The 19704-nt window shown below is 33.5% G+C and overlaps 1 protein-coding gene across 2 annotated transcripts in view; it reads left to right on the forward strand.

Moving 5' to 3' along the window:
• The window catches only part of LOC145287782 (monocarboxylate transporter 10-like), a 200581-nt gene extending 182715 nt beyond the window's left edge, over positions 1 to 17866 (forward strand). For both annotated transcript variants that reach the window (XM_080135607.1, XM_080135608.1), the window contains 2 exons: positions 10114 to 10195; positions 16984 to 17866. In XM_080135607.1, the coding sequence (XP_079991733.1) occupies positions 10114 to 10195; positions 16984 to 17165 (264 nt within the window). In that variant the 3' untranslated portion in view covers positions 17166 to 17866. The remainder of the gene's footprint in view (positions 1 to 10113; positions 10196 to 16983) is intronic.
• Positions 17867 to 19704: the final 1838 nt, after the last annotated feature.

Genomic DNA, 19704 nt, shown 5'->3' on the forward strand with positions numbered 1-19704 from the left:
GGCCATATTACACTTTCGCCACATAATAGAAAGTCGCGAAGTATTGCTTCTGACAGACCATAAACCAATATGCGGTGCATTTCACAGTCTAAAACCTGCAAAATCAGATAGGCAACAAAGACAACTAGCCATCATCACAGAATTAATTTCAGATATTGCCCATGTGAAGGATGACCAAAATATAGTTGCAGATTGTTTATCTCGCCCAACATTTGCTGTAAAAATAGATATGTACGACCTCCCTGCACTCGCAGATGCACAGAAAAGAGACACTGAAATACAGTCCTATCCAGACTTAAAGAAATTCACATTATATGGAAAAGATCAATTTGTGTTATGTGATACATCAACGTCATACCCTAGACCTTTTGTACCATATACACTACGGAAATCTATCTTCGACAGCTTACATTCAGTATCACATCCTGGAATAAAATCATCTATCAAAATGATTAAGGCTAGATTTTACTGGCCACATATGGATAAAACAATTTAAGAATTATGTGCATCATGCACATCTTGTCAACAAGCAAAAATATACAGACATACTAAATCACCAATTCAAACGTTGGAAATACCATCATCAAGATTCCAGACCGTACACATTGATATAGTTGGACCATTACCCCCAGCAAAACGTGCCAACAATCCTTATACAAGCCCATGTCGGTATGTTTTAACATGTATAGATCGAACCAGTCGATGGATAGAAGCACAACCTATAGCAGATATTACAGCACAAACTGTAGCAGAAGCTTTTGTTGACACATGGATTACTCGCTTTGGTGTTCCACTGCATGTCATAACTGACAGAGGCACACAATTTGAAAGCGAACTATTCCTTGAATTGTCAAAAATTATTGGATTCTATAGATTACGAACGACTTCTTATCATCCGCAATGCAACGGACTTATAGAAAGAGCACATAGAACTATTAAAGCAGCTATAATGGCCCGAAAAGAATCTTGGATTTCAGCTCTACCAATAGTCCTCTTAGAAATTCGAAGTATGCCCAACGACTCTAATTTTTCCCCATTTTATGCGGTCACAGGTACACAAATGTTATTACCACAACTAATGATTGGTACAGAAAATACAGAAATAATTACACAAAATTTTACAAGAGAACTACACAAAACTATGGAAAAATTTGATCTGACAGACTTTTCAAACAGAGATAAATCAACAAAGAAAACGTACATACCAAATCAACTTCAAACCTGTGATAAAGTTTGGATTAGGATAGACCGTGTTCGAAAACCATTAGAAGCACCCTATTCAGGTCCTTACATTGTACTCGAACGAACACCGAAATATTTCCTAATAGAAACAAACCCAAACACGCATACACAAGTTTCAATAGACCGTTTGAAACCTTACATTGAAAACAAGCAAAAATGTACGCAAAATACAACTATCAACAAAAATAAAAACGACATTTTACTCCCCGAAAAAGTGCAGGAACATGAGATAAAAACAAGAACTTCAAGTAGGAGAGTTACATGGAAAAAAGATACTGAATACATTTATTATTAAAAATTTCTTTTTAAAATAAATAAATAAAAAAAATAAAAATATACATATATATATATGAGCACTCCATCTACTGGCAGGGTATCTCTCTGTACTGACCAAAGATTTAGGCCACAAAAGCAAAATTAATACTACCATTCCCTTTTGCATTATATTAAACCTTCCTTTCCCTACAGTGAAAAAGAGACAATTCTGATTCTTTGGCCTTCCTCTCCCCGGGTGGCCCTGCTTGCTGACTCGTCCCCCACCGCCTGCTATCGTCCAGAGAGACGAAGGTAGGTGTGGGTGTCCTTTTTAACTACAACAGTCAGAGAGTTCATGCGACTAAGTCCAGTACGCATGCGTTTATAAAAACTGCTACATAATGTATCTTACCAATGTTTCGCAGTGTTAACTTAAAAATAAAATAATCATTCAAGTTAGTATTTGTGTTGTCTTATTCATATGAGATAACAGCAACTATTTACAGCATAATTGCGTTGACACACCAGTTCTCCTAAGATCACCGAAGTTAAGCAATATTGAGCCTGGTTAGTATTAGATGGGTGACCATTTGGGAATATCTAGGTGTTGGATGTGCTCTCCGCTTATCTCGGCATTTGTTTCCAGTTGTCCTGAACATACACTTCATTTGCCACTGGTATTTAACAATGTCAACTCAGGAGAGGTGTGATTGAAGATTGTGCACCTCCTGCTACAAGAATTTCACGCGCAGGCACCCCTTCATGGCTATCCATAGTCTGTCAAAGACTGAAGGAGCCTGATAATATATATATATATATTAATAATACAAAACGTTCGGCATAGTGTTATTGTTGAGCTGCTCCTGGCTTCACTCAGTGCATTTTGACGGCATTAGCATGTTTGAAAAGTGCTAAGAACAACACTAACAATTAATAAAAATCTAGTGTAACGTAATTGTTCCATACCAACACACGTATGCAAACAGTCGCAAAGAAACAAAGACAAGAAAAGAATTCAACTCACTTTTTTTAGTTGAAACACATTTATTTACAGGTACTTCCAGAATAATGCCTTGTCTCTTGTCCAAAAGTCTTCTCGTACTCTGCCGTGTCGAACACATAGTACTGTTTTTGTTTGGCCATGTTTAGGACACCTCTTTCCCTATATATATATTATTCCTTAATTGGAATTCATTTTTTGAGATGAGCATTATATGTTAATTTTTATTTTTATTTCGGACTATTAGTCTCATCTTTATTAGTTGTTTTTTTTTTTTTTTGGTCTTTTTATTAGTTCACAACGTTTCGGCCAACTTCCTCTGGCCTTCGTCAGGTGGTAACCGCGACGGATAGGAACTTCGAATCTCCTAACTGCATTCTCAGCCATCACTGCCATCCGTAGTTGTCGTCTCACCACATTTTTGACCAATTACCTCTGGCACGCTTTGGGTGGGATTGAAACCGCTATCTTCAGACAATGTTCATCTGGAACCGTAGAGATTCAACGTCTCTATCAACTGCGCCACGGGCCCCGAAGGGCGATCAAGGTTGGATTCTTTGATCTTATAAATCCACGTTTATTTATTATCTGATCTTCCATAGTTGGGTCCGTACCGATTGGTATATATATATATATATATATATATATATATATATATATTATTCCTTAATTGGAATTCATTTTTTGAGATGAGCATTATATGTTAATTTTTATTTTTATTTCGGACTATTAGTCTCATCTTTATTAGTTGTTGTCTCAAAAAATGAATTCCAATTAAGGAATAATATATATATATATATATATATATATATATATATATATATATATATACCAATCGGTACGGACCCAACTATAGAAGATCAGATAATAAATAAACGTGGATTTATAAGATCAAAGAATCCAACCTTGATCGCCCTTCGGGGCCCGTGGCGCAGTTGATAGAGACGTTGAATCTCTACGGTTCCAGATGAACATTCTCTGAAGATAGCGGTTTCAATCCCACCCAAAGCGTGCCAGAGGTAATTGGTCAAATGTGGTGAGACGACAACAACTACGGATGGCAATGATGGCTGAGAATGCAGTTAGGAGATTCGAAGTTCCTATCCGTCGCGGTTACCACTTGACGAAGGCCAGAGGAAGTTGGCCGAAACGTTGTGAACCAATAAAAAGATCCAAAAAAAAAAAAAAAAACACAACTAATAAAGATGAGACTAATAGTCCGAAATAAAAATAAAAATTAACCTCTTTCCCTGTCACTCTCAAACCACATACGTAACATTTCTATTTTTTTTTTTTTCAATGTTTCTTTCTTCCTCACTGTGACGTCCTCACACACAGCTCTGTCATTTGCATATGTTGGCTGTCGTACAGCTGCTGCTGTATTCTCATCCACGTGCTGTTACATGTAGCTAAATTGGTGAATAGAAACAGGAGTCGCCATCTAGCAAGTATTAGGTTGGTGCAAAAATAATGTTTCTTATATATATATATATATATATATTAGTTGAATGTCAAAAAAACGACATTATTTTTACACCAACCTAATATAAGAGATACCCTTTTCTACACACAAATTTTTATTTAATTTTGTCCGTTTCTATTTATAAAAACGTCACACTCATTGCTCGGGTTTATTTTCTGTTCTCGTCAACCAAAGGTTCAACGCTGTCTGACTGTCTTTATGCTAAATCTTCAATAATCACAATTGTAGGCATTGGCGGTGCCCATTTGCTACTGTTTATGGTCTTGCCTGATAGTTTCTTTCCATGTCTTAACGTACCTGTCTTGGGTTTCTGCAAGTGCTGAAATCTTTCATGTCCTTGTACCAGCTTTTACAACAGCTTCAATATAATAAAAAGATGGGGCAGGGGGATCGGCAGCTAGTTGATTGATCTAGCTGATTTTTTTTTTTTTTTGAGGCCCCCCCCCCCCCCCCGACAAAGGAGGGATTGGACCTAGTAATTCACTCCCGTTCATTTGTTTGCACTTTTGCAGGAGGGGGGAGGGGGGCATTATAGGGGTAAAATTGCCCACAAAATCATGTCGGTTTGTTTGTTCCTACTTTTCTCAATAACCACTCCTTGAATTTTTTGAAATTTTGCACAGAGTAAATAAGGACTAGCAACATCTCTTTGATGCAAAAAATAATGTCGTTTTTTTATATATATAGTTGAACGTTAAAAAACATTATTTTTGCAGCAACCTAATACTAAATTTAACAAATCAATGAAAGCAAGAAGACACAAGTTAACAAGCAAAATCTATTATAATAAAGTCGTATTCCTGTTTGTTCACAATTTGGTATTCCTGTTCACATATATAAACAAAAGATACCGTTTCACAAAACGGACTTTTATTCCTCCATGATTTCTATTTATACTATCTATTCAAAAGGAATCAACATTGAAGACGTTATCTCATTTGCATATTACATTAAAGAAAATCTGTTTTAATAATTAGCTCCAAGTTTTTAATGGGAATTAGTAACAGAATTGTTTTTAGTATTTTGTTTAGAAATATTATATAAAGTTAAATTTATTTCTAATTTAATTTACATTTAATTTTTTTCATTAGTAATATAATCAACATTAGCTGCGTTTAAAAATAGAAGTTTTCATTTAACCTACGAGTTTTTCCCTTTAAACTTTGAGGTTTTATTTCCCCGTTTGAATTTCATAGATGATGACTGTTTTATGCTTCCAAAAATCTAAAATATGGTCAACTTCAAGGAAGATCGTAACAACCGAAGATATTTGGTGTGTTTTAACTATGTGACTAAACCCTCCGCCCGGCAAGGCTTTTTACCTGGAAATGCCGGGGATGTACAGCTAGTATATTTATGTATCAACAATTTTAGAGATGTAAAATATTCATAGAAGGACCAAAGTTCGTCGACACTGTTTAAATTTCTTGGATAGAAATTAGGCAACAATGGACCACCTGTGAATTTCATATTCCCTTGATACTTCCTCTTTCAGAGGAAGCCGATTCAACCTGCCTAGTATAAATGTTGTGCGTGTGTGTGTTTACCTTCTTGGTAATTGATATCTCACTGGAGAGAAAGTAGTGTTGCTTATAGAAATTTTTGCTTGGGTCACTCTAGTCAATGTTTCTTGGATGGGTGGTTAGCCTTGCCGAGAGTCGAGGCATGCTGCAGGTGTCGCCCAGAAGAAAAACATATCCATGTAAGTAAAAATAACTTGTCTTGCTTTTGATACGTAAGTAGGTAATGTTTTCACCTGAAATGCGTTATTTTAAAAGATCACTAGTCTACACCAGAACCCTATGGTTTTCTTGCAATTAGTTTTCTATTGGTTCATTTTCAGCAATTTTTAGAATTTATACTAATTTCAGCATGACATTTATGTAGGTAAAGTTTTCACCTGAAATGCATTGGTTTCAAAGATCATTAATCTATACAAGGAGGCACCTAGAGCACTAATAAAACCAAGTTTCTAATCTCTCTCTCTCTCTCTCTCTCTCTCTCTCTCTCTCCATCTGTTTTATTAGTATTAATAAAATGTCCTCAATTAATGTGACATTTTTAATATATTTAGTATCAGTATAGTTTTCTCTCTCTCTCCATTGATATATATATATATATATATATATATATATATATATGCGTCTCTTCCTCTCTCTTTATCTGTATTTCTCCTCTGACTGTTACTCATTGTAGGTAACATCTTAATCTTAATTTCCAAACAAAAACTTTCAAATAACTTTTTTCAAATGCAATATTTTAAAACCTTCTATAAAAAGTGTTTAGAATGGAATAATGAACAGACGTTTATGAATTTCATTAAAAAATATTCGTTTTTGGTGTTTGGTGGAGACCGTTCCTCACACAAAGATAAACAAGATTATTCGAGATTGAATGATGATCAACGGAGGTTTCACACTTCAATGTTTTTATTGTCTTTGAAATCAATGAAATCACCCATTTTTTTTTTTTTTCAATTAAATCGATTGATTGCCTGCTGAGCTGAGGATATATCATGGTGCACCAAGAAGCTTCATATGCTCCTCGTAATGCAATACATTGTAGTCTACATTGCACTGTAAAGAACCTGTTGATTTTATAAAATTTATATAAAATGGCTTTAATTAAAGTTTAAAATGCAAAAGTCAAGTATCATGCTTTAATCCTGCTCTAAACAGAAACATTCATTTCAAATATGCTCTTCTGAAATGGTAGAATGACGCAAGCATTTTTCTAGCGACGTTGGCATCTGCTTGTATATACAAAAAAATAGTTGGATGTCATCTGGTTATCAGAAATAAATTAAAACTTTTTTAATATTGCAATGATGTATATTTTTCTTACATCTGATTAACTAAAATAACATTTTTATGTTTTATTTATTATCTAATCCAGACGTTTTTTTGTTTATTGAACAAATGTTTTTAAAAATGATTTATTTTATTCATCTAAATTGAAAGAATTGGTAATGTTTTTTTTTGTTTTTTTTAAATATCACTCGGCAAATATTGAGAATGTTCACCTTTTTTTTTTTTTTTTTTTTTAATTCTGAGGAAATGCATGTTTTTTTTTTTTTGTTTTTTTTAAATGAATGAAATTTTTGATGTTTGAGTACTTATTTTACTTTGCTTTCAGATATTTTAAAATTCCAATCGTTTTTTTTTTTATTATTGCTTTTTTTTAATATCAAGTTTGTTGATATTTTATTACTTTTATTTTGTAGCAGATTTTGAAAATGTTAATATTCTAAATTTTTTTTTTTTTTAATCACTTTCTGCTGAGGATGAGGCATCCTACTGGATACCAAGCATACACCTGCCATCTCATAAATTCCAACTGAGATTTTTTTTTTTCCAGTTTTTAACTGTCCTTTTAGGCGCAATTGTTTTCTTATGTACCCACTTTTTCTTTTTCTTCTTTAAACTTCAGTAAGTTTTAAGAGGTCAAGGGGCTCCCTCCTGGAGTTAACACTGGATTCTGTTATGATTTAAATTTTTATCCGAGGCTTCTTTTAAGAATAGGTGCTGTTAAATTTGACTTCAGATGCCATCCACTGTGCACAGTTATTTCCCCTTGTTTTTCAAATGTGCACATTCACAAGCAAACAAACCGACAAGAAAAAGTTCAGAATTCTTGTAATCTTTACCAATTCGTAACTTGAAACAAAAAATTTTCATTCACAAGTTTCTTGTAAACAGGGACAAAAGCTTTCGCATGTATTCATATAAACGGATATATATATAAACACTTTTTGCTAATCTTGGTATAAATTTATTTAAAAAAAAAAAAAAAGTAAAACTTATTTCTTAACTTATGATGCTTAGATGAGAGCGGTCACAAATTAAAAACAAAAGAAAAAATTTGGGACCATGAGAGGGAGTGTGTGTGAGGGGGGGGGATTAATAGAGCAGTCACCTACACCTTTGTTTAATTTTCCTTCAGTCGAAATTCTCAGAAATTAAGGAGGGGGTTCCCCTATTTCGGGCTAACACTTGGACTCTAATGGAACCTTCAAATGTCTATGTATCTCATATAAAGTTCTTTATATCTCAAACGCTGAGTTAGGAAATTAAGAATATCATTTTCCTCATCCTAATTGACCATTTTACTGTTATAGTATAGCTTTCTTTTTGGTCTCTTTGTTTTACTGGATTTTGAGACAAGAATTCATCTAGTTTGGTTGAGTATCCAGGTTCGTATTGTTACTTGAGGTAACATTACTTGGAGAAAGTGCACCATTCCTCATGGGTTATCCATACAGAGATCTTATTTGGGCCACGAATGCAATGTGATTTTCAATATTTAGTTAAAATTTACTTGTAGGGAAATGTATCCTCATGTCAGGTTGAACTGACAAACCCCCTGTACAGAGAGATCTTAGACACTCAAGGACAGTAGGAATTCAAATTCTCTCCTATGAACTCTGGTCCTGAATATGACCTTAAACTATATCCAGTGGTGAGGCCCCAGCTTGCGGGCTTGGGGGGAGTGTGGAGCCACCCGTTAATTACAATTGCTCTCTGATCCGGAGTAGTAATATGTGTTAGGGTCCCAACTATGGGTTAAATAGAAATCGACTTGAAAACAACAAATATATTCTATTAAAAAAAATTTTTCTCCAATCTTTGGATTCGGCATTAAATAACCTGAAAAGGGTTGATATGCCGTAAAATAAAAACAATCAACCTATGAACTCTTACGTGTCGGTATATATTTCTTTTTAGCTAGTTTAAGATATATTAGTTTCATTTAAATGACCTTCCCTGAAAATTAACAAATATTTAAAAAAAAAAAAAAAAAAAAAGTTTTCATAATTTATCCTTTGTAACAGGAGTTAATTACTGTTAATTTCAACAAAAATATTGCATATATATAGGAGAAATAATACAAGAAAATTACAAATGAATAACACAAAACCTTGTGTTATAAACTGTTTAAAAATGGTTATGCAAATTAAGCATTCAAATATGTCTTTGGGTCTCTTGTCAGTACTCTCTCTCTCTCTCTCTCTCTATATATATATATATATATATATATATATAGAGAGAGAGATAGAGATAGAGAGATAGTCAGTAAAAAGAGAAAATCTATAAAAGTGAAATTGTGTGTACATTTCCCTCCCAAACTACTATCAATTTTCAGTCTACAGACTCGAGATTTGGGAAAATCTTTTTAGTCAGTTTTCTGCCAGAAATTTGGCTGTCAAGGGGTCAAAGTTCAACGATTTGACCTTTAAAAACTCTACTAAACTCCTCCACCAATTTGGGGATCTAAACACTTGAAATTTTAGATGTAGGTTCATTGTACATGGATCAAACGTTTTAACCTGATTTGAGCCCAAAACAAATGTTAAGGGGTCAAATAAACATTTGAAATTTTACATGAAGTGTCTTCAGACATAGGGCAAGCTTTTTAATCGGTTTTTGGCCGAAAATTTGGCTGCCAAGGGGTTTAAATACTAAAGATTTGACCTTTGAGGTCTCTAACAAATTATTCAACCAATTCTGGGTCTAAACATTTGAAATTTTACATAAAAAGTATTTAGACATGCAGCAAACTTTTTAATCAGGTTTTGGGCAAACATTTACAAAAGCTGCCAAGAGGTCAAAGTTGAAAGAGTTGACCACTGCAGACTATCAAACTCCTCCGCCAAGTTTGGGTACAAACACTTGATATTTTAGATGTAGGTTACCTGGACGTGAGTCAAACTTTTTAACATATATATATATATATATATATATATATATATATATATATATATATGCACATAGTTATGAACAGTACATATGGCCTGAGGATAGCCAGGCTGAACTACTAGTGAAGATATAAAACTATATATATATATACACACACACACACACACACTTATTTAATAAGGGTATACATCAATTGGGGGTTTTGGGGTAAAAAGGGACTCCTTATGTCATAGTATTTTGAAGCTTAATGCTTCTCATCAGAAGGGAAGATGCTAGGTAACATAATGGGGATGCAATATCTAGTGATAGTTTCATTAGAAACAATAAATTGAGGTTGTTTGGGGAACTTCAAAAATTACTTTTTGTAAGTTTGTCTTTCAATCTTCTCTGGCAGATTCATTTTGTAAAATTTAAAAAAATTTTCTTTCAACTTGCAGACTCTTCCCGCAGTTACACAAGCCGATGAATTTGCTGCCGTTTCCATGACAGATATAATGAACGAATCTTTACACGGTTCTTGTAAGTGTTCAAAATAAAACTTTTCATTCCCATTTCCACACCCTTATCTATTTTTTAGCTCAAAGAATGGTCTGTAAATCTTTCAGGTTCGAGTGTAGTAACAATATAGAACCATGATGTCCCTTGTGGCTGTCAACCTCAACCCAGTTTGCTGTGGTTTTTCTTCTCCTTCATATTATATTCTGAATGTGTCATCTCGACAATCATCGAGGGCACAAGCACTGTAAAAAATAATAAAGCACGCACACACTCACAACAGATAACACAACTTCAAGACATCATGTATAAATCAGTTGTACACTCTAAAAATTTTTTAGATCCTTGTCGATTGATTGATCAATTTATCTCATCTGCTAAAACTCTGCTTAATCTGTTTCAAGCTGCAAACTATTTTTGACTATCCTAAACTGAAAACTGGCATGACCTAACTCAAAATGTCTAAATATATTGACTTCAGAATCAGAAATCCTACATCCGGTCTTTAGACTTGGTCATTGCCACTCTGAATCAATAGAAATTCAATATGAAACAACGCAAACTGACAGGAGAAGACACATAATGTATAAATAAGTTGTACTCTGTGTGTGTGATAAAGGACCTCTAAATGTTGTCTATTAATAGCTGTTTGTCAAGGCATCTTTGTCAGTCCATTGATCAGTTCATCTCATCTGCTAAAGCTCTGCCCGATCTGTTCCAATTGTCCAAAACTGAAAACTCTCGTAAACTAACTCAGAATTTTTAAATATGATTCATGATTGGAAATCTGATGTGAGGTCTTTTGTCTTAATCTCTGCCACATTTAGTTAATAGAAATTGACTTGTTCTTGTTCTATCAGCCATTCCCAGCTGACTAATCATCCTAATATCATGGCTTTTTTTTTTTTTTTGTACTTCAACACCTTTTTCCTATTTTTTTTTTATTTATTTATTTTTTATATATATAAATTATTTCCTAACACTCTCCAGGACTCTTAAGGACGTCCATAACATCACAAGATCCATGATCAGATGGATCTGTAATGTGAAATTAACCAAACCCAACACATAAAATCAGGATTAACTGAAAGCTCTACATTTGCCCAGTATAGAGATTATTCTAAGCTCCTGGATAAATTGTTGCAGAAGCATGAGTGTCTTGTATTGCAGGAGGGTTGGGTGGTCAAGTAAGAAAATCATAGAGAATAGTTTGGAGACAGTTGACCCACTGAATTACATGGACTAAAGAATGAGCTTGTGAAGTATCAAAACAATGTCTGACCTTTGGGCAAGGGAAAAGAGATCACAAAAAAGTTCTTGCAGTTTTTAACTTTTAAATTCAGATGAACATAGCTCGGCTCAAACAGAAATTTATTGATCAAAATAAGCATCATCAGAATCAAGACTTTTGCCAACGCAAAACAAGTTTATTTATGCCATTAATGTAAAAATCTTGCGTTCTGGTAGTAATGAAGTTGCTGAAGGCGTTTTTGATATCACTTAAGTTTTTGAAGCATTTCTCATGCAGAAAATTGTTGAGGGGTAGTCAGTAGGTGGGCAATCTGGAGAGTATGGCGGATGAGGCAGTTTCATAGCCCAATTTGTTCAACTTCTGCAGGGTCGGTTTATGAAGGAGAATTGGGCCCTTTCTGTTGACTAATGCTGGGTGTTGTTGTCGAAGTTTCTGATGCATTTCATCTATTTTTTGACAGTAGTAAACTATTGTAAGGGTTTCGCCTGCATTCAAATGATTCATGGATGAGACCGGTTACAGACCACCAAACATTCAGCATGATCTTTTTTTTTTTTTTTTTTTTGTGCAACTCTGGCTTTGGGAAGTTTCGTGGAATTCATCAGCATCCAACCACAGAGTTGAGCATTGCCAGTTGTCATAAAGAATCCAATTTTCATCAGTCACAACCCGGTTGAGAAATGGGTCGTTCTTGTTGTGTAAAAGAAGGGAAGATGACACTTCATAATGGCGTTTCTTTTGGTTGTTATTCAATTCATGAGGCACGCATTATCAAGTTATTTCGTCTTTTTCTAATCTCTCAAATGGCTGGAAATTGTCATATATGTTACGTCTAATTCAGTTCTCGCACAGTGTATGGATTGGCTTCGACTAAGGCTCTTAAGTGATCATTGTCAACATCCAATGGCCGTCCGCTATGCTCATCTTCAAGACTTTAGTCCCTACCATGAAATTTCTTAAACCACCATTGTGCTGTATGTTCAGTAGTGGTTCTTCGGCCAAATGCTTTATTGATATCGGAAGCTATTTCAGCAGCTTTTCGCTCTAGCTTGAATTGAAATAAAATTGTGCAAATTTTTTTTTTTTTTCTCATCTTGTATTCAACGTTCTGAAAAAACAATTGTTTTAAAGCGATTGTAATTTAAATGATTAGATAGAGCGAAAAACTCTCTTTAAAATGATATAAAGTAATGATATCATAACGAAAACTTATTTGAAAATACATGATTTGAAATCAAAATTAAAAATTCCACAAGAACTTTCTTGTCAACCTAATATATATCTTAAACTTCCAGTTAAAAAAAAAAAAATACACGATTTATCTCCCTTCTCATAAGAAATTGTTTATACAAAGATTGTTCAGAATGAAGAAACAAACGAAATAGCTTCATCAAAATTAGTCTTTATTAATTGTTTGCACTTTTACGAAGTTTTTCAACGATTTTGTCATCTCATGTTTTCTATTTACAGCCGGATTAAAAAGGGTGGTGGTGGCAAGGAGGAAGATAGTGTCTTAGGTTAAATATACTGACTAATGTACCACACATAATTTGTCCTTTAGTTTCTCATGAAGGCATACAGACACTTTCTGCAGAAAAACGAAAACAAGAGAGCAATTTCTTTCAACTGGAAACAAACATGGCGACTAGACTGTGTATACCGGAAGTCTCCTTCGCCATTTTGGATCTAATAAATGCATGTCCAATGCAAACTACGGCAGCAGAAGAAAAAAAAAAAAAAAAACGACATCTTTTCGATTAATCTTTTAGGTGCAAATCGCATGCGCTTTCATTAGTCTTAAGTAAATTTAAAAAATAACCTCCATGAGATTTGCCTTAATTTAGCTGTCCACAAAAACATGCAAGGCAATTTTCTGCTATATCTTTATCATTGTTATTAATATCTATTGTGATTCTGGATGTCTCCTGATATTGTTACTCCTTCAACAATTTATTTTTATGGAAATCTGTCCAGACAAGGCACGAGGCCACTCAATGTAAAGAGCTAATAAATAAATAAATAAAGTAGCATTTTAAAGTTAAAAAGTAGCCAACAATAAATCTTACATGGATAGATTCCAACCCAGAAAACCGCAATTCTTCCCCTTTTGTCAGAAACATCGCTCATGGAATGGGAGGACTAAAGGACATAAGGAAAGCAAGAGTTATGAAGCGGCCACTTCCTACTTTCTATACTGAGGATGCTGTCTACTGTTCATTCCTCAACTTGCCACAGTCAAATCTTGACTTCCTTTTTTATTTGTCTTCCATTTTCTTTTTTTTGTTTTTTATTACATAGGTTTTAGCATCTCAAATTAAGCTTTTAATTTGGTACTGCACTTCTACCAGCGCTCTAACAAAAAAAAAAAAAAAAAAAAAAAAAAATTGTTTTAATAATACAAGTTTACTTAATTTTTTTTAATTTCTTTTTCCAGTCATTTCTTTTGGAAAAGACACGGCCATTTTAATTTTGTGTATTACAAGTTCCTTTATCCACCATTTTGTTATCATAATAGAGTTAAAATGTATGGATATTAATTGCTACAATACAACAATCTTTAAAAAAAAATATTTAATCAAATTTAAATGTAATTTTAGTTCAACTAAACTGATTGCTTAAATAATATGTTAAGAAAAGGTAAAAATCTTAAATTTTATTAAAATGACATTTCGATTTAACTAGCCCAGATGTTCTCAACCAGAGATAAATTTACTCCTAGAGGGTAAAAAAATTATATAGCCGGAAGTAAATAATTGAAGTATCTGATAATTTAAAAATAATAATTTTTTTTCAGATTGCATCATGTCTACGAAAGGTGCATACCTGGATTCATATGTCCAATATGGCTTTGAATCCATTGTTGTTGATTGAGTGAAGCTTCAGGGTCTGCTGTGATTAAAAGTTCTTGGAAATGGGTCACTGAAACCTTCAATACTGAAACAGCATCTGGAAGCTTCACATCCTGTCCATGCATCCGATGACTGTGCTACATTTGAGGCAAAGTGAGCAGGAACGCTGCCCGAACTTGGCTTTGTATTCTCAGAATAATGTTTGCAGCTTCCTATAATATAGCGCTGTGGATAGCGAAAACCGAGAAACTGATTAAACCTTAGACATGGTTGAACATGTATGTGGGATTCTCTTTTCTAATAACACAATCCGTCAATCAGGGTTCCCAAGTTTAGTAGCAATAAAGAAAGATCCTCTTAATTTATTAATTATCATTAACTTTTTAGTTTACATGAAGAAAAAGTGGACCGTGGATTTGAGACCATTTTTCGATTATGCATCACAAATTTACTTTCAATTTGGCATTTTTTTTTTTTTTTTTTTTTACATGGTGGTCACCACTTGTCAAGGCCCGGAAGCTACTCGGGGATAAGGGTTATTGCGTGTACAGTAATCAATGGGATAGTATCGTAGTAATCATTAGTATTGGAGATTTGATAGAGTGTCTTACTTGAGGGGGCGGTTTGTCAGGAATTTGTTTATGTTGGACTTTAAGACATCCAAGTTGTAGTCAGGTGGGAAACAGGTAAATGGAACAGAGTTCCACAGGCATGCACTTCTAAGAAAGAAGCTTTGTTCATGAAATCTACGTTTTGATTTAGGCACGGATAAAGAGTGGGGAAAATTATTGACAGTGGTTTCAGCTAGACAGGTGTTTATCGTGAAAGATTGGCCAGGTGGGGGACCAGAGATTGGAGCTCAGACGAGCACTTGCCATAGAAATAACAATAAAACAAAGACAGGCTCGCAACGTCTCTTCTGTGGGAAAGAGGTTGCAGGGAAGAGAAAAGAGCATCCCCCACACTAAGCCAATTTTGTACTCTGTCAAGGCAGGATAGGCTGTTTTTAGCAGCTCCTGCCCAGATGTGGCAGCAGTACTCAATCCTTGGACATACTTGGCTTTTATATATATTATCATGCTACTTCCAAAGTTCTGCTCATTATATAAGGTGATGTTCTATTTTGAATATGAATCTGGCACTTTAATCTCCTCATCAGTGCGACAACTAAATACAGATCAATATTTAAATGGTATTGTGTTTTGTTTTAATTTTCTGTTTCATTGCAGTTAGTCACGTGGCATCCAATATATTTATATACAGGGTGGAACGAGAAAAGTGTCGCCCCAAAGGAAACAACATTGCCACTTTATTTTAGAACTTTTATTGAAAAAAAATCAATTCAGGTAACTTGATTATGTTGTAGAGCTGACATCTATTCAATGTAGCCGCCTTCAGCCTCAATCACTGCCTCGATACGGGCCCAGAACTGGGAGCATGCCTTTTTCACAAGCGTCAGTAAGAGCTCGGTGAATACTTGGTGGATGGCAGCTATCAGGCTGGCTTTGGTGTTGTGGGAGGTCATGTTGGTGATGTTCTCGATGTATGACCAAACGAAGTAGTCTTGCGGGTTCAGATCAGGGAAGGAGAGGAGGCCAGTGAGAGAAGGATTTAGTCGTAGCACTCCTTCTGGAGCCAAGCTTAGGTCTCTTTGGACTTTTGAGTTGGTACCAAGTTTTGCTGCTACACCCATGGTCTGCCATCAGCCACCTGATTGCCTTAAGGGATCACCACACTCTTAAGCACTTCAGATACCATTTGGTGTTGACTTTTAAGCCAATTTCGAAGATGTGAGGTGGCATGATGTGCCGCTCACTTGAAACCACACTAAACTTACTGAAAACTTTTTTAATCACCCTGGGCACGTCCCTGTCATTCGTGGTAATCCAGCGATGCATTTTGAAGATGCTAGCAATGGTCCTGTTGTCTTAACTTGGATCTGTAAGAGCATGAGTTGTACAGCGGCACATCTCCGATTGCTCGTTGAACATTGTGTCACTTTCAGACATGATAGAAGGTTCATATCGCTTTTGGGATTTGTACACAACTGGTCAACTAGTAGATGACTTGCAACAAAAAAAAAAAAAAGAAAGAAAAGTTTTCATCAAATGGAAATGGAATCATGTCTTTTCCAGGACGACAATTTTATCGTTCCACCCTGTATATATGCGTTTTATGATTGTTTTTCCTACAAGATTATATTGTTTATAAGATAATACTAAATAAAAAGCAGAGCTATATTTTAGTACAAATTTATTATACAAATATTTTTAGCTACATATGTGCATACATGTTTCTACTGTAAATTTATTCTTAGTCAAACTTCCTCAAACCGCAATTATAATGGCTTGGAATAAAGAAAAATTTATATTTTAATCAAGTTTAATAACAATGAAAATTATGAAAGATTTTCCTTATTCCATGGAGTTTCAAAATTTAGGCTTTTCTTCAGAGAAAATAACAAGCAATATAAAAGTATAGAACTGCTAGATAGCTTTAAAATTTTGAAAATTGCAATGTTTGAAAAAGTGATTTAAAATCGTAGAAGTATATTGAAATAGAAAAATCTTCTTAATGAATTGGTTGATGAAATAAAAGTAAAAAAAACAACATAATATTGACGTGAATATATACGGTCCAACTTTATGAAGATAGCAGATGAAATTTTTTTACTACATTGTTTGATTAAATTTTCTTTTTTTCTTTTGCAGTTAGTCATTCAGCACCCAAGAATTCAGAATTGATAATCGTAAAACCCCATGAATACGTCGAGCCAATGTTGTTAACACATATCGTTGAAAATCAAAATGAAGAAAAGGCCAGTAACGACCCACTGGAATTATCTACCTCGCCAAAAGACAGCCTTATAAATCATGCACCACAGCCGGTGTAACAAAATAAAAGATTACTAGTAAAAAAAAAAAAAAAAAAATTGCACGATTGCAGTAGAGGCAATTTTGTTCATCATTTCAGGAAGTTTTTTTTTTTTGTTTTTTTTCTCCCCAGACATTTTTCTGTCTTTCCTTTTTTCTTTTTTTTAATAGTTAAAAAAAAAAAAATTATTATTAAAACTAGAATTTCCTGATACAAATCAAAATAGCAATTTTTGAAAAAGCAATTTTTAACTAAATAATTTATTTCTATTAAATATACTTACATGTTAGGCATTTTGCTGAACTTTTTTATGCTAATTTTTTCATGGCTAATTAATTTTTTTCATGGCTAATATTACTAAATAAAGGAATTATTTGATTCACGGAGCTGGAGATAATTTTCTCAAAGTTAAAAATGAAACCTATATTCATCTTATTTATTTTGTGGAAATTATTTTACTCATAACTCCATTGATTAAGTACTTCCTTGGTTTAGTGATAATTCCCATGAAAACATAAGCAGCAAAGTACATAATTTACCGTCGGAAATAGATTTACAATATTAAAAACTTGCATATCCATGCACATGTATTCACATGACAAATTAGCAAAAGTGAGCTTTAATGATCCTTAAAAAAAATTAGTCCTGAACAAAATGACCAACTGACAACATAAAATTTTTTTATTTTTTTTGTATTGCGTTTAAGGAAACACGCATTTACATTTTGTTTTTTGTTACTTTTTTTAATCTTTTTTTTGTTACTTTTTTTAATCTTTTTTTTGTTACTTTTTTTTAATCTTTTTTTTGTTACATTTTTTGTTATCTTTTTGTTTTGTTATATTTTTTTTTTGTTACCTTTACCTTTTTTATTAATTTTTTTTTTTTTTTTTTTTTTACCTTTTTTGTGACTTTTTTTTTGTTAGATTTTACTTGTTTTTATCTGGAAAATTAACTACGATAGATTGTCCATTAACATGGCAGGCTAAACTCTGATATATATCTTATTTTAATGAAAATCGCTCCAGACTAGGCATGAAGTCACTTGATGTAAGGAACTAAAAATTAAAAAACAACAAAAAAAAAACACTGCGGGATCAAAAGCTAGCTAACGATAAATTTTGCATGGATAGATTCTAACTAAAAAAAATAGCAATTCTTCTCCCCATGTCAGAAACATTGCTCTTTCTGTGAGGACGAAAGGACAAAATTAGGGAAGCAAGTATTACAAGAAAACGCAAGATCTGCTTTCTACTCTCCATTTTAATTGATTCAAATGAGAGTAAAAATTAACTTTTAACTTGTATCATTAAAAAAGACATATGCCCTTCTTAGTCCTATTAACCTTAAGTTCGGGTGGCAATACAAAAAACAAAAATAAATAAAATCTGTAAAAAGGACTCAAAAGGTTTGCATGACATGGGTATGAGGCTGTTAAAAGTCGATATGATCTGCGAGATTTTTAAGGCTTGATTCTGCTTAGTAAAATAGTGCCCAAAGGAATAATAATTTAAAAAGAAACGGACTAACACTCATTTCTTTTAATATTCTTTTAACTGCTTGTTTATAAACTGGCGGTAGGGCACCCGGCTTTAAAATATGTTTAAGATATATTTAATTCATGCAGATTTTGTATTTATTACTACAGGAATAATTCTCTACTGAATCTTAGTATTATATATATATATATATATATATATATATATATATATATATATATATATATACTGATTTCAAAAGTTTAAAAAAAAAAAAAAAAAAAAGACTTTGGTGCCATCAGCTAGAATCGAAACCAAAACATTTAGCGTGTCCTACCATTTAAGCTATCAACAGATAAGAAAGATTTAAAAATTAAACCCCCTTTCAAGCTATGAATGAATCTGCACAGGTAATTCAAACGTAATCGAAAAATGTGGGCAAGTTGAAATGAACATTTTGCATTTAAACTTGCCAACATTTCTGTACGCATTATTTATCCATCCAAACAAAGATTTTACTCATTATAAACCAACCTTGGTGTATGGTTACTATTCCCTGTTAATTTCAGTGTTATGTAACCAATAGTATAAGAGTTCATCAATTAATATTTTCAGACAGACATACATACATCTACTATTCTATTTATATAGACTAACTGAAAAAGTGGTAGCAAAAAGGCTGTGTTGCAGTATATTTGGGTAGAAAGCCCTTATACACATTTTGGTTGAAAAGTATAGAATTATTACAAGAACTGTTACATAATTTAAATAACTAAATCCATACATCTTGTCGGCTGCTGACACTGTATATTGCTGCCTTCTCACCAGCATTGGATATTTCCTTTAGCAGAAATAAAAGGCTACTTACATTTAATGATGATACAATTAATTAAAACACTTTCTTAGAAAATGAAAGATTTATTCAACCAAATGATCGTCCAGTGACTGTAAGGTAATAGGGAGAAGAGAAAGAATTAATTATGTTTTAAGTGTATTGCTTAATGTGTTGCCTCGTTGAATCTTTTTGCCAAGATTGATTATATTAATCCATCCATCTCTTTAACCCTTATCCTCGAGTGACTT

Source organism: Euprymna scolopes, chromosome 11 (assembly GCF_053919585.1).
Source record: "Euprymna scolopes isolate OS-2025 chromosome 11, ASM5391958v1, whole genome shotgun sequence".
Classification (NCBI taxonomy): domain Eukaryota; kingdom Metazoa; phylum Mollusca; class Cephalopoda; order Sepiida; family Sepiolidae; genus Euprymna; species Euprymna scolopes.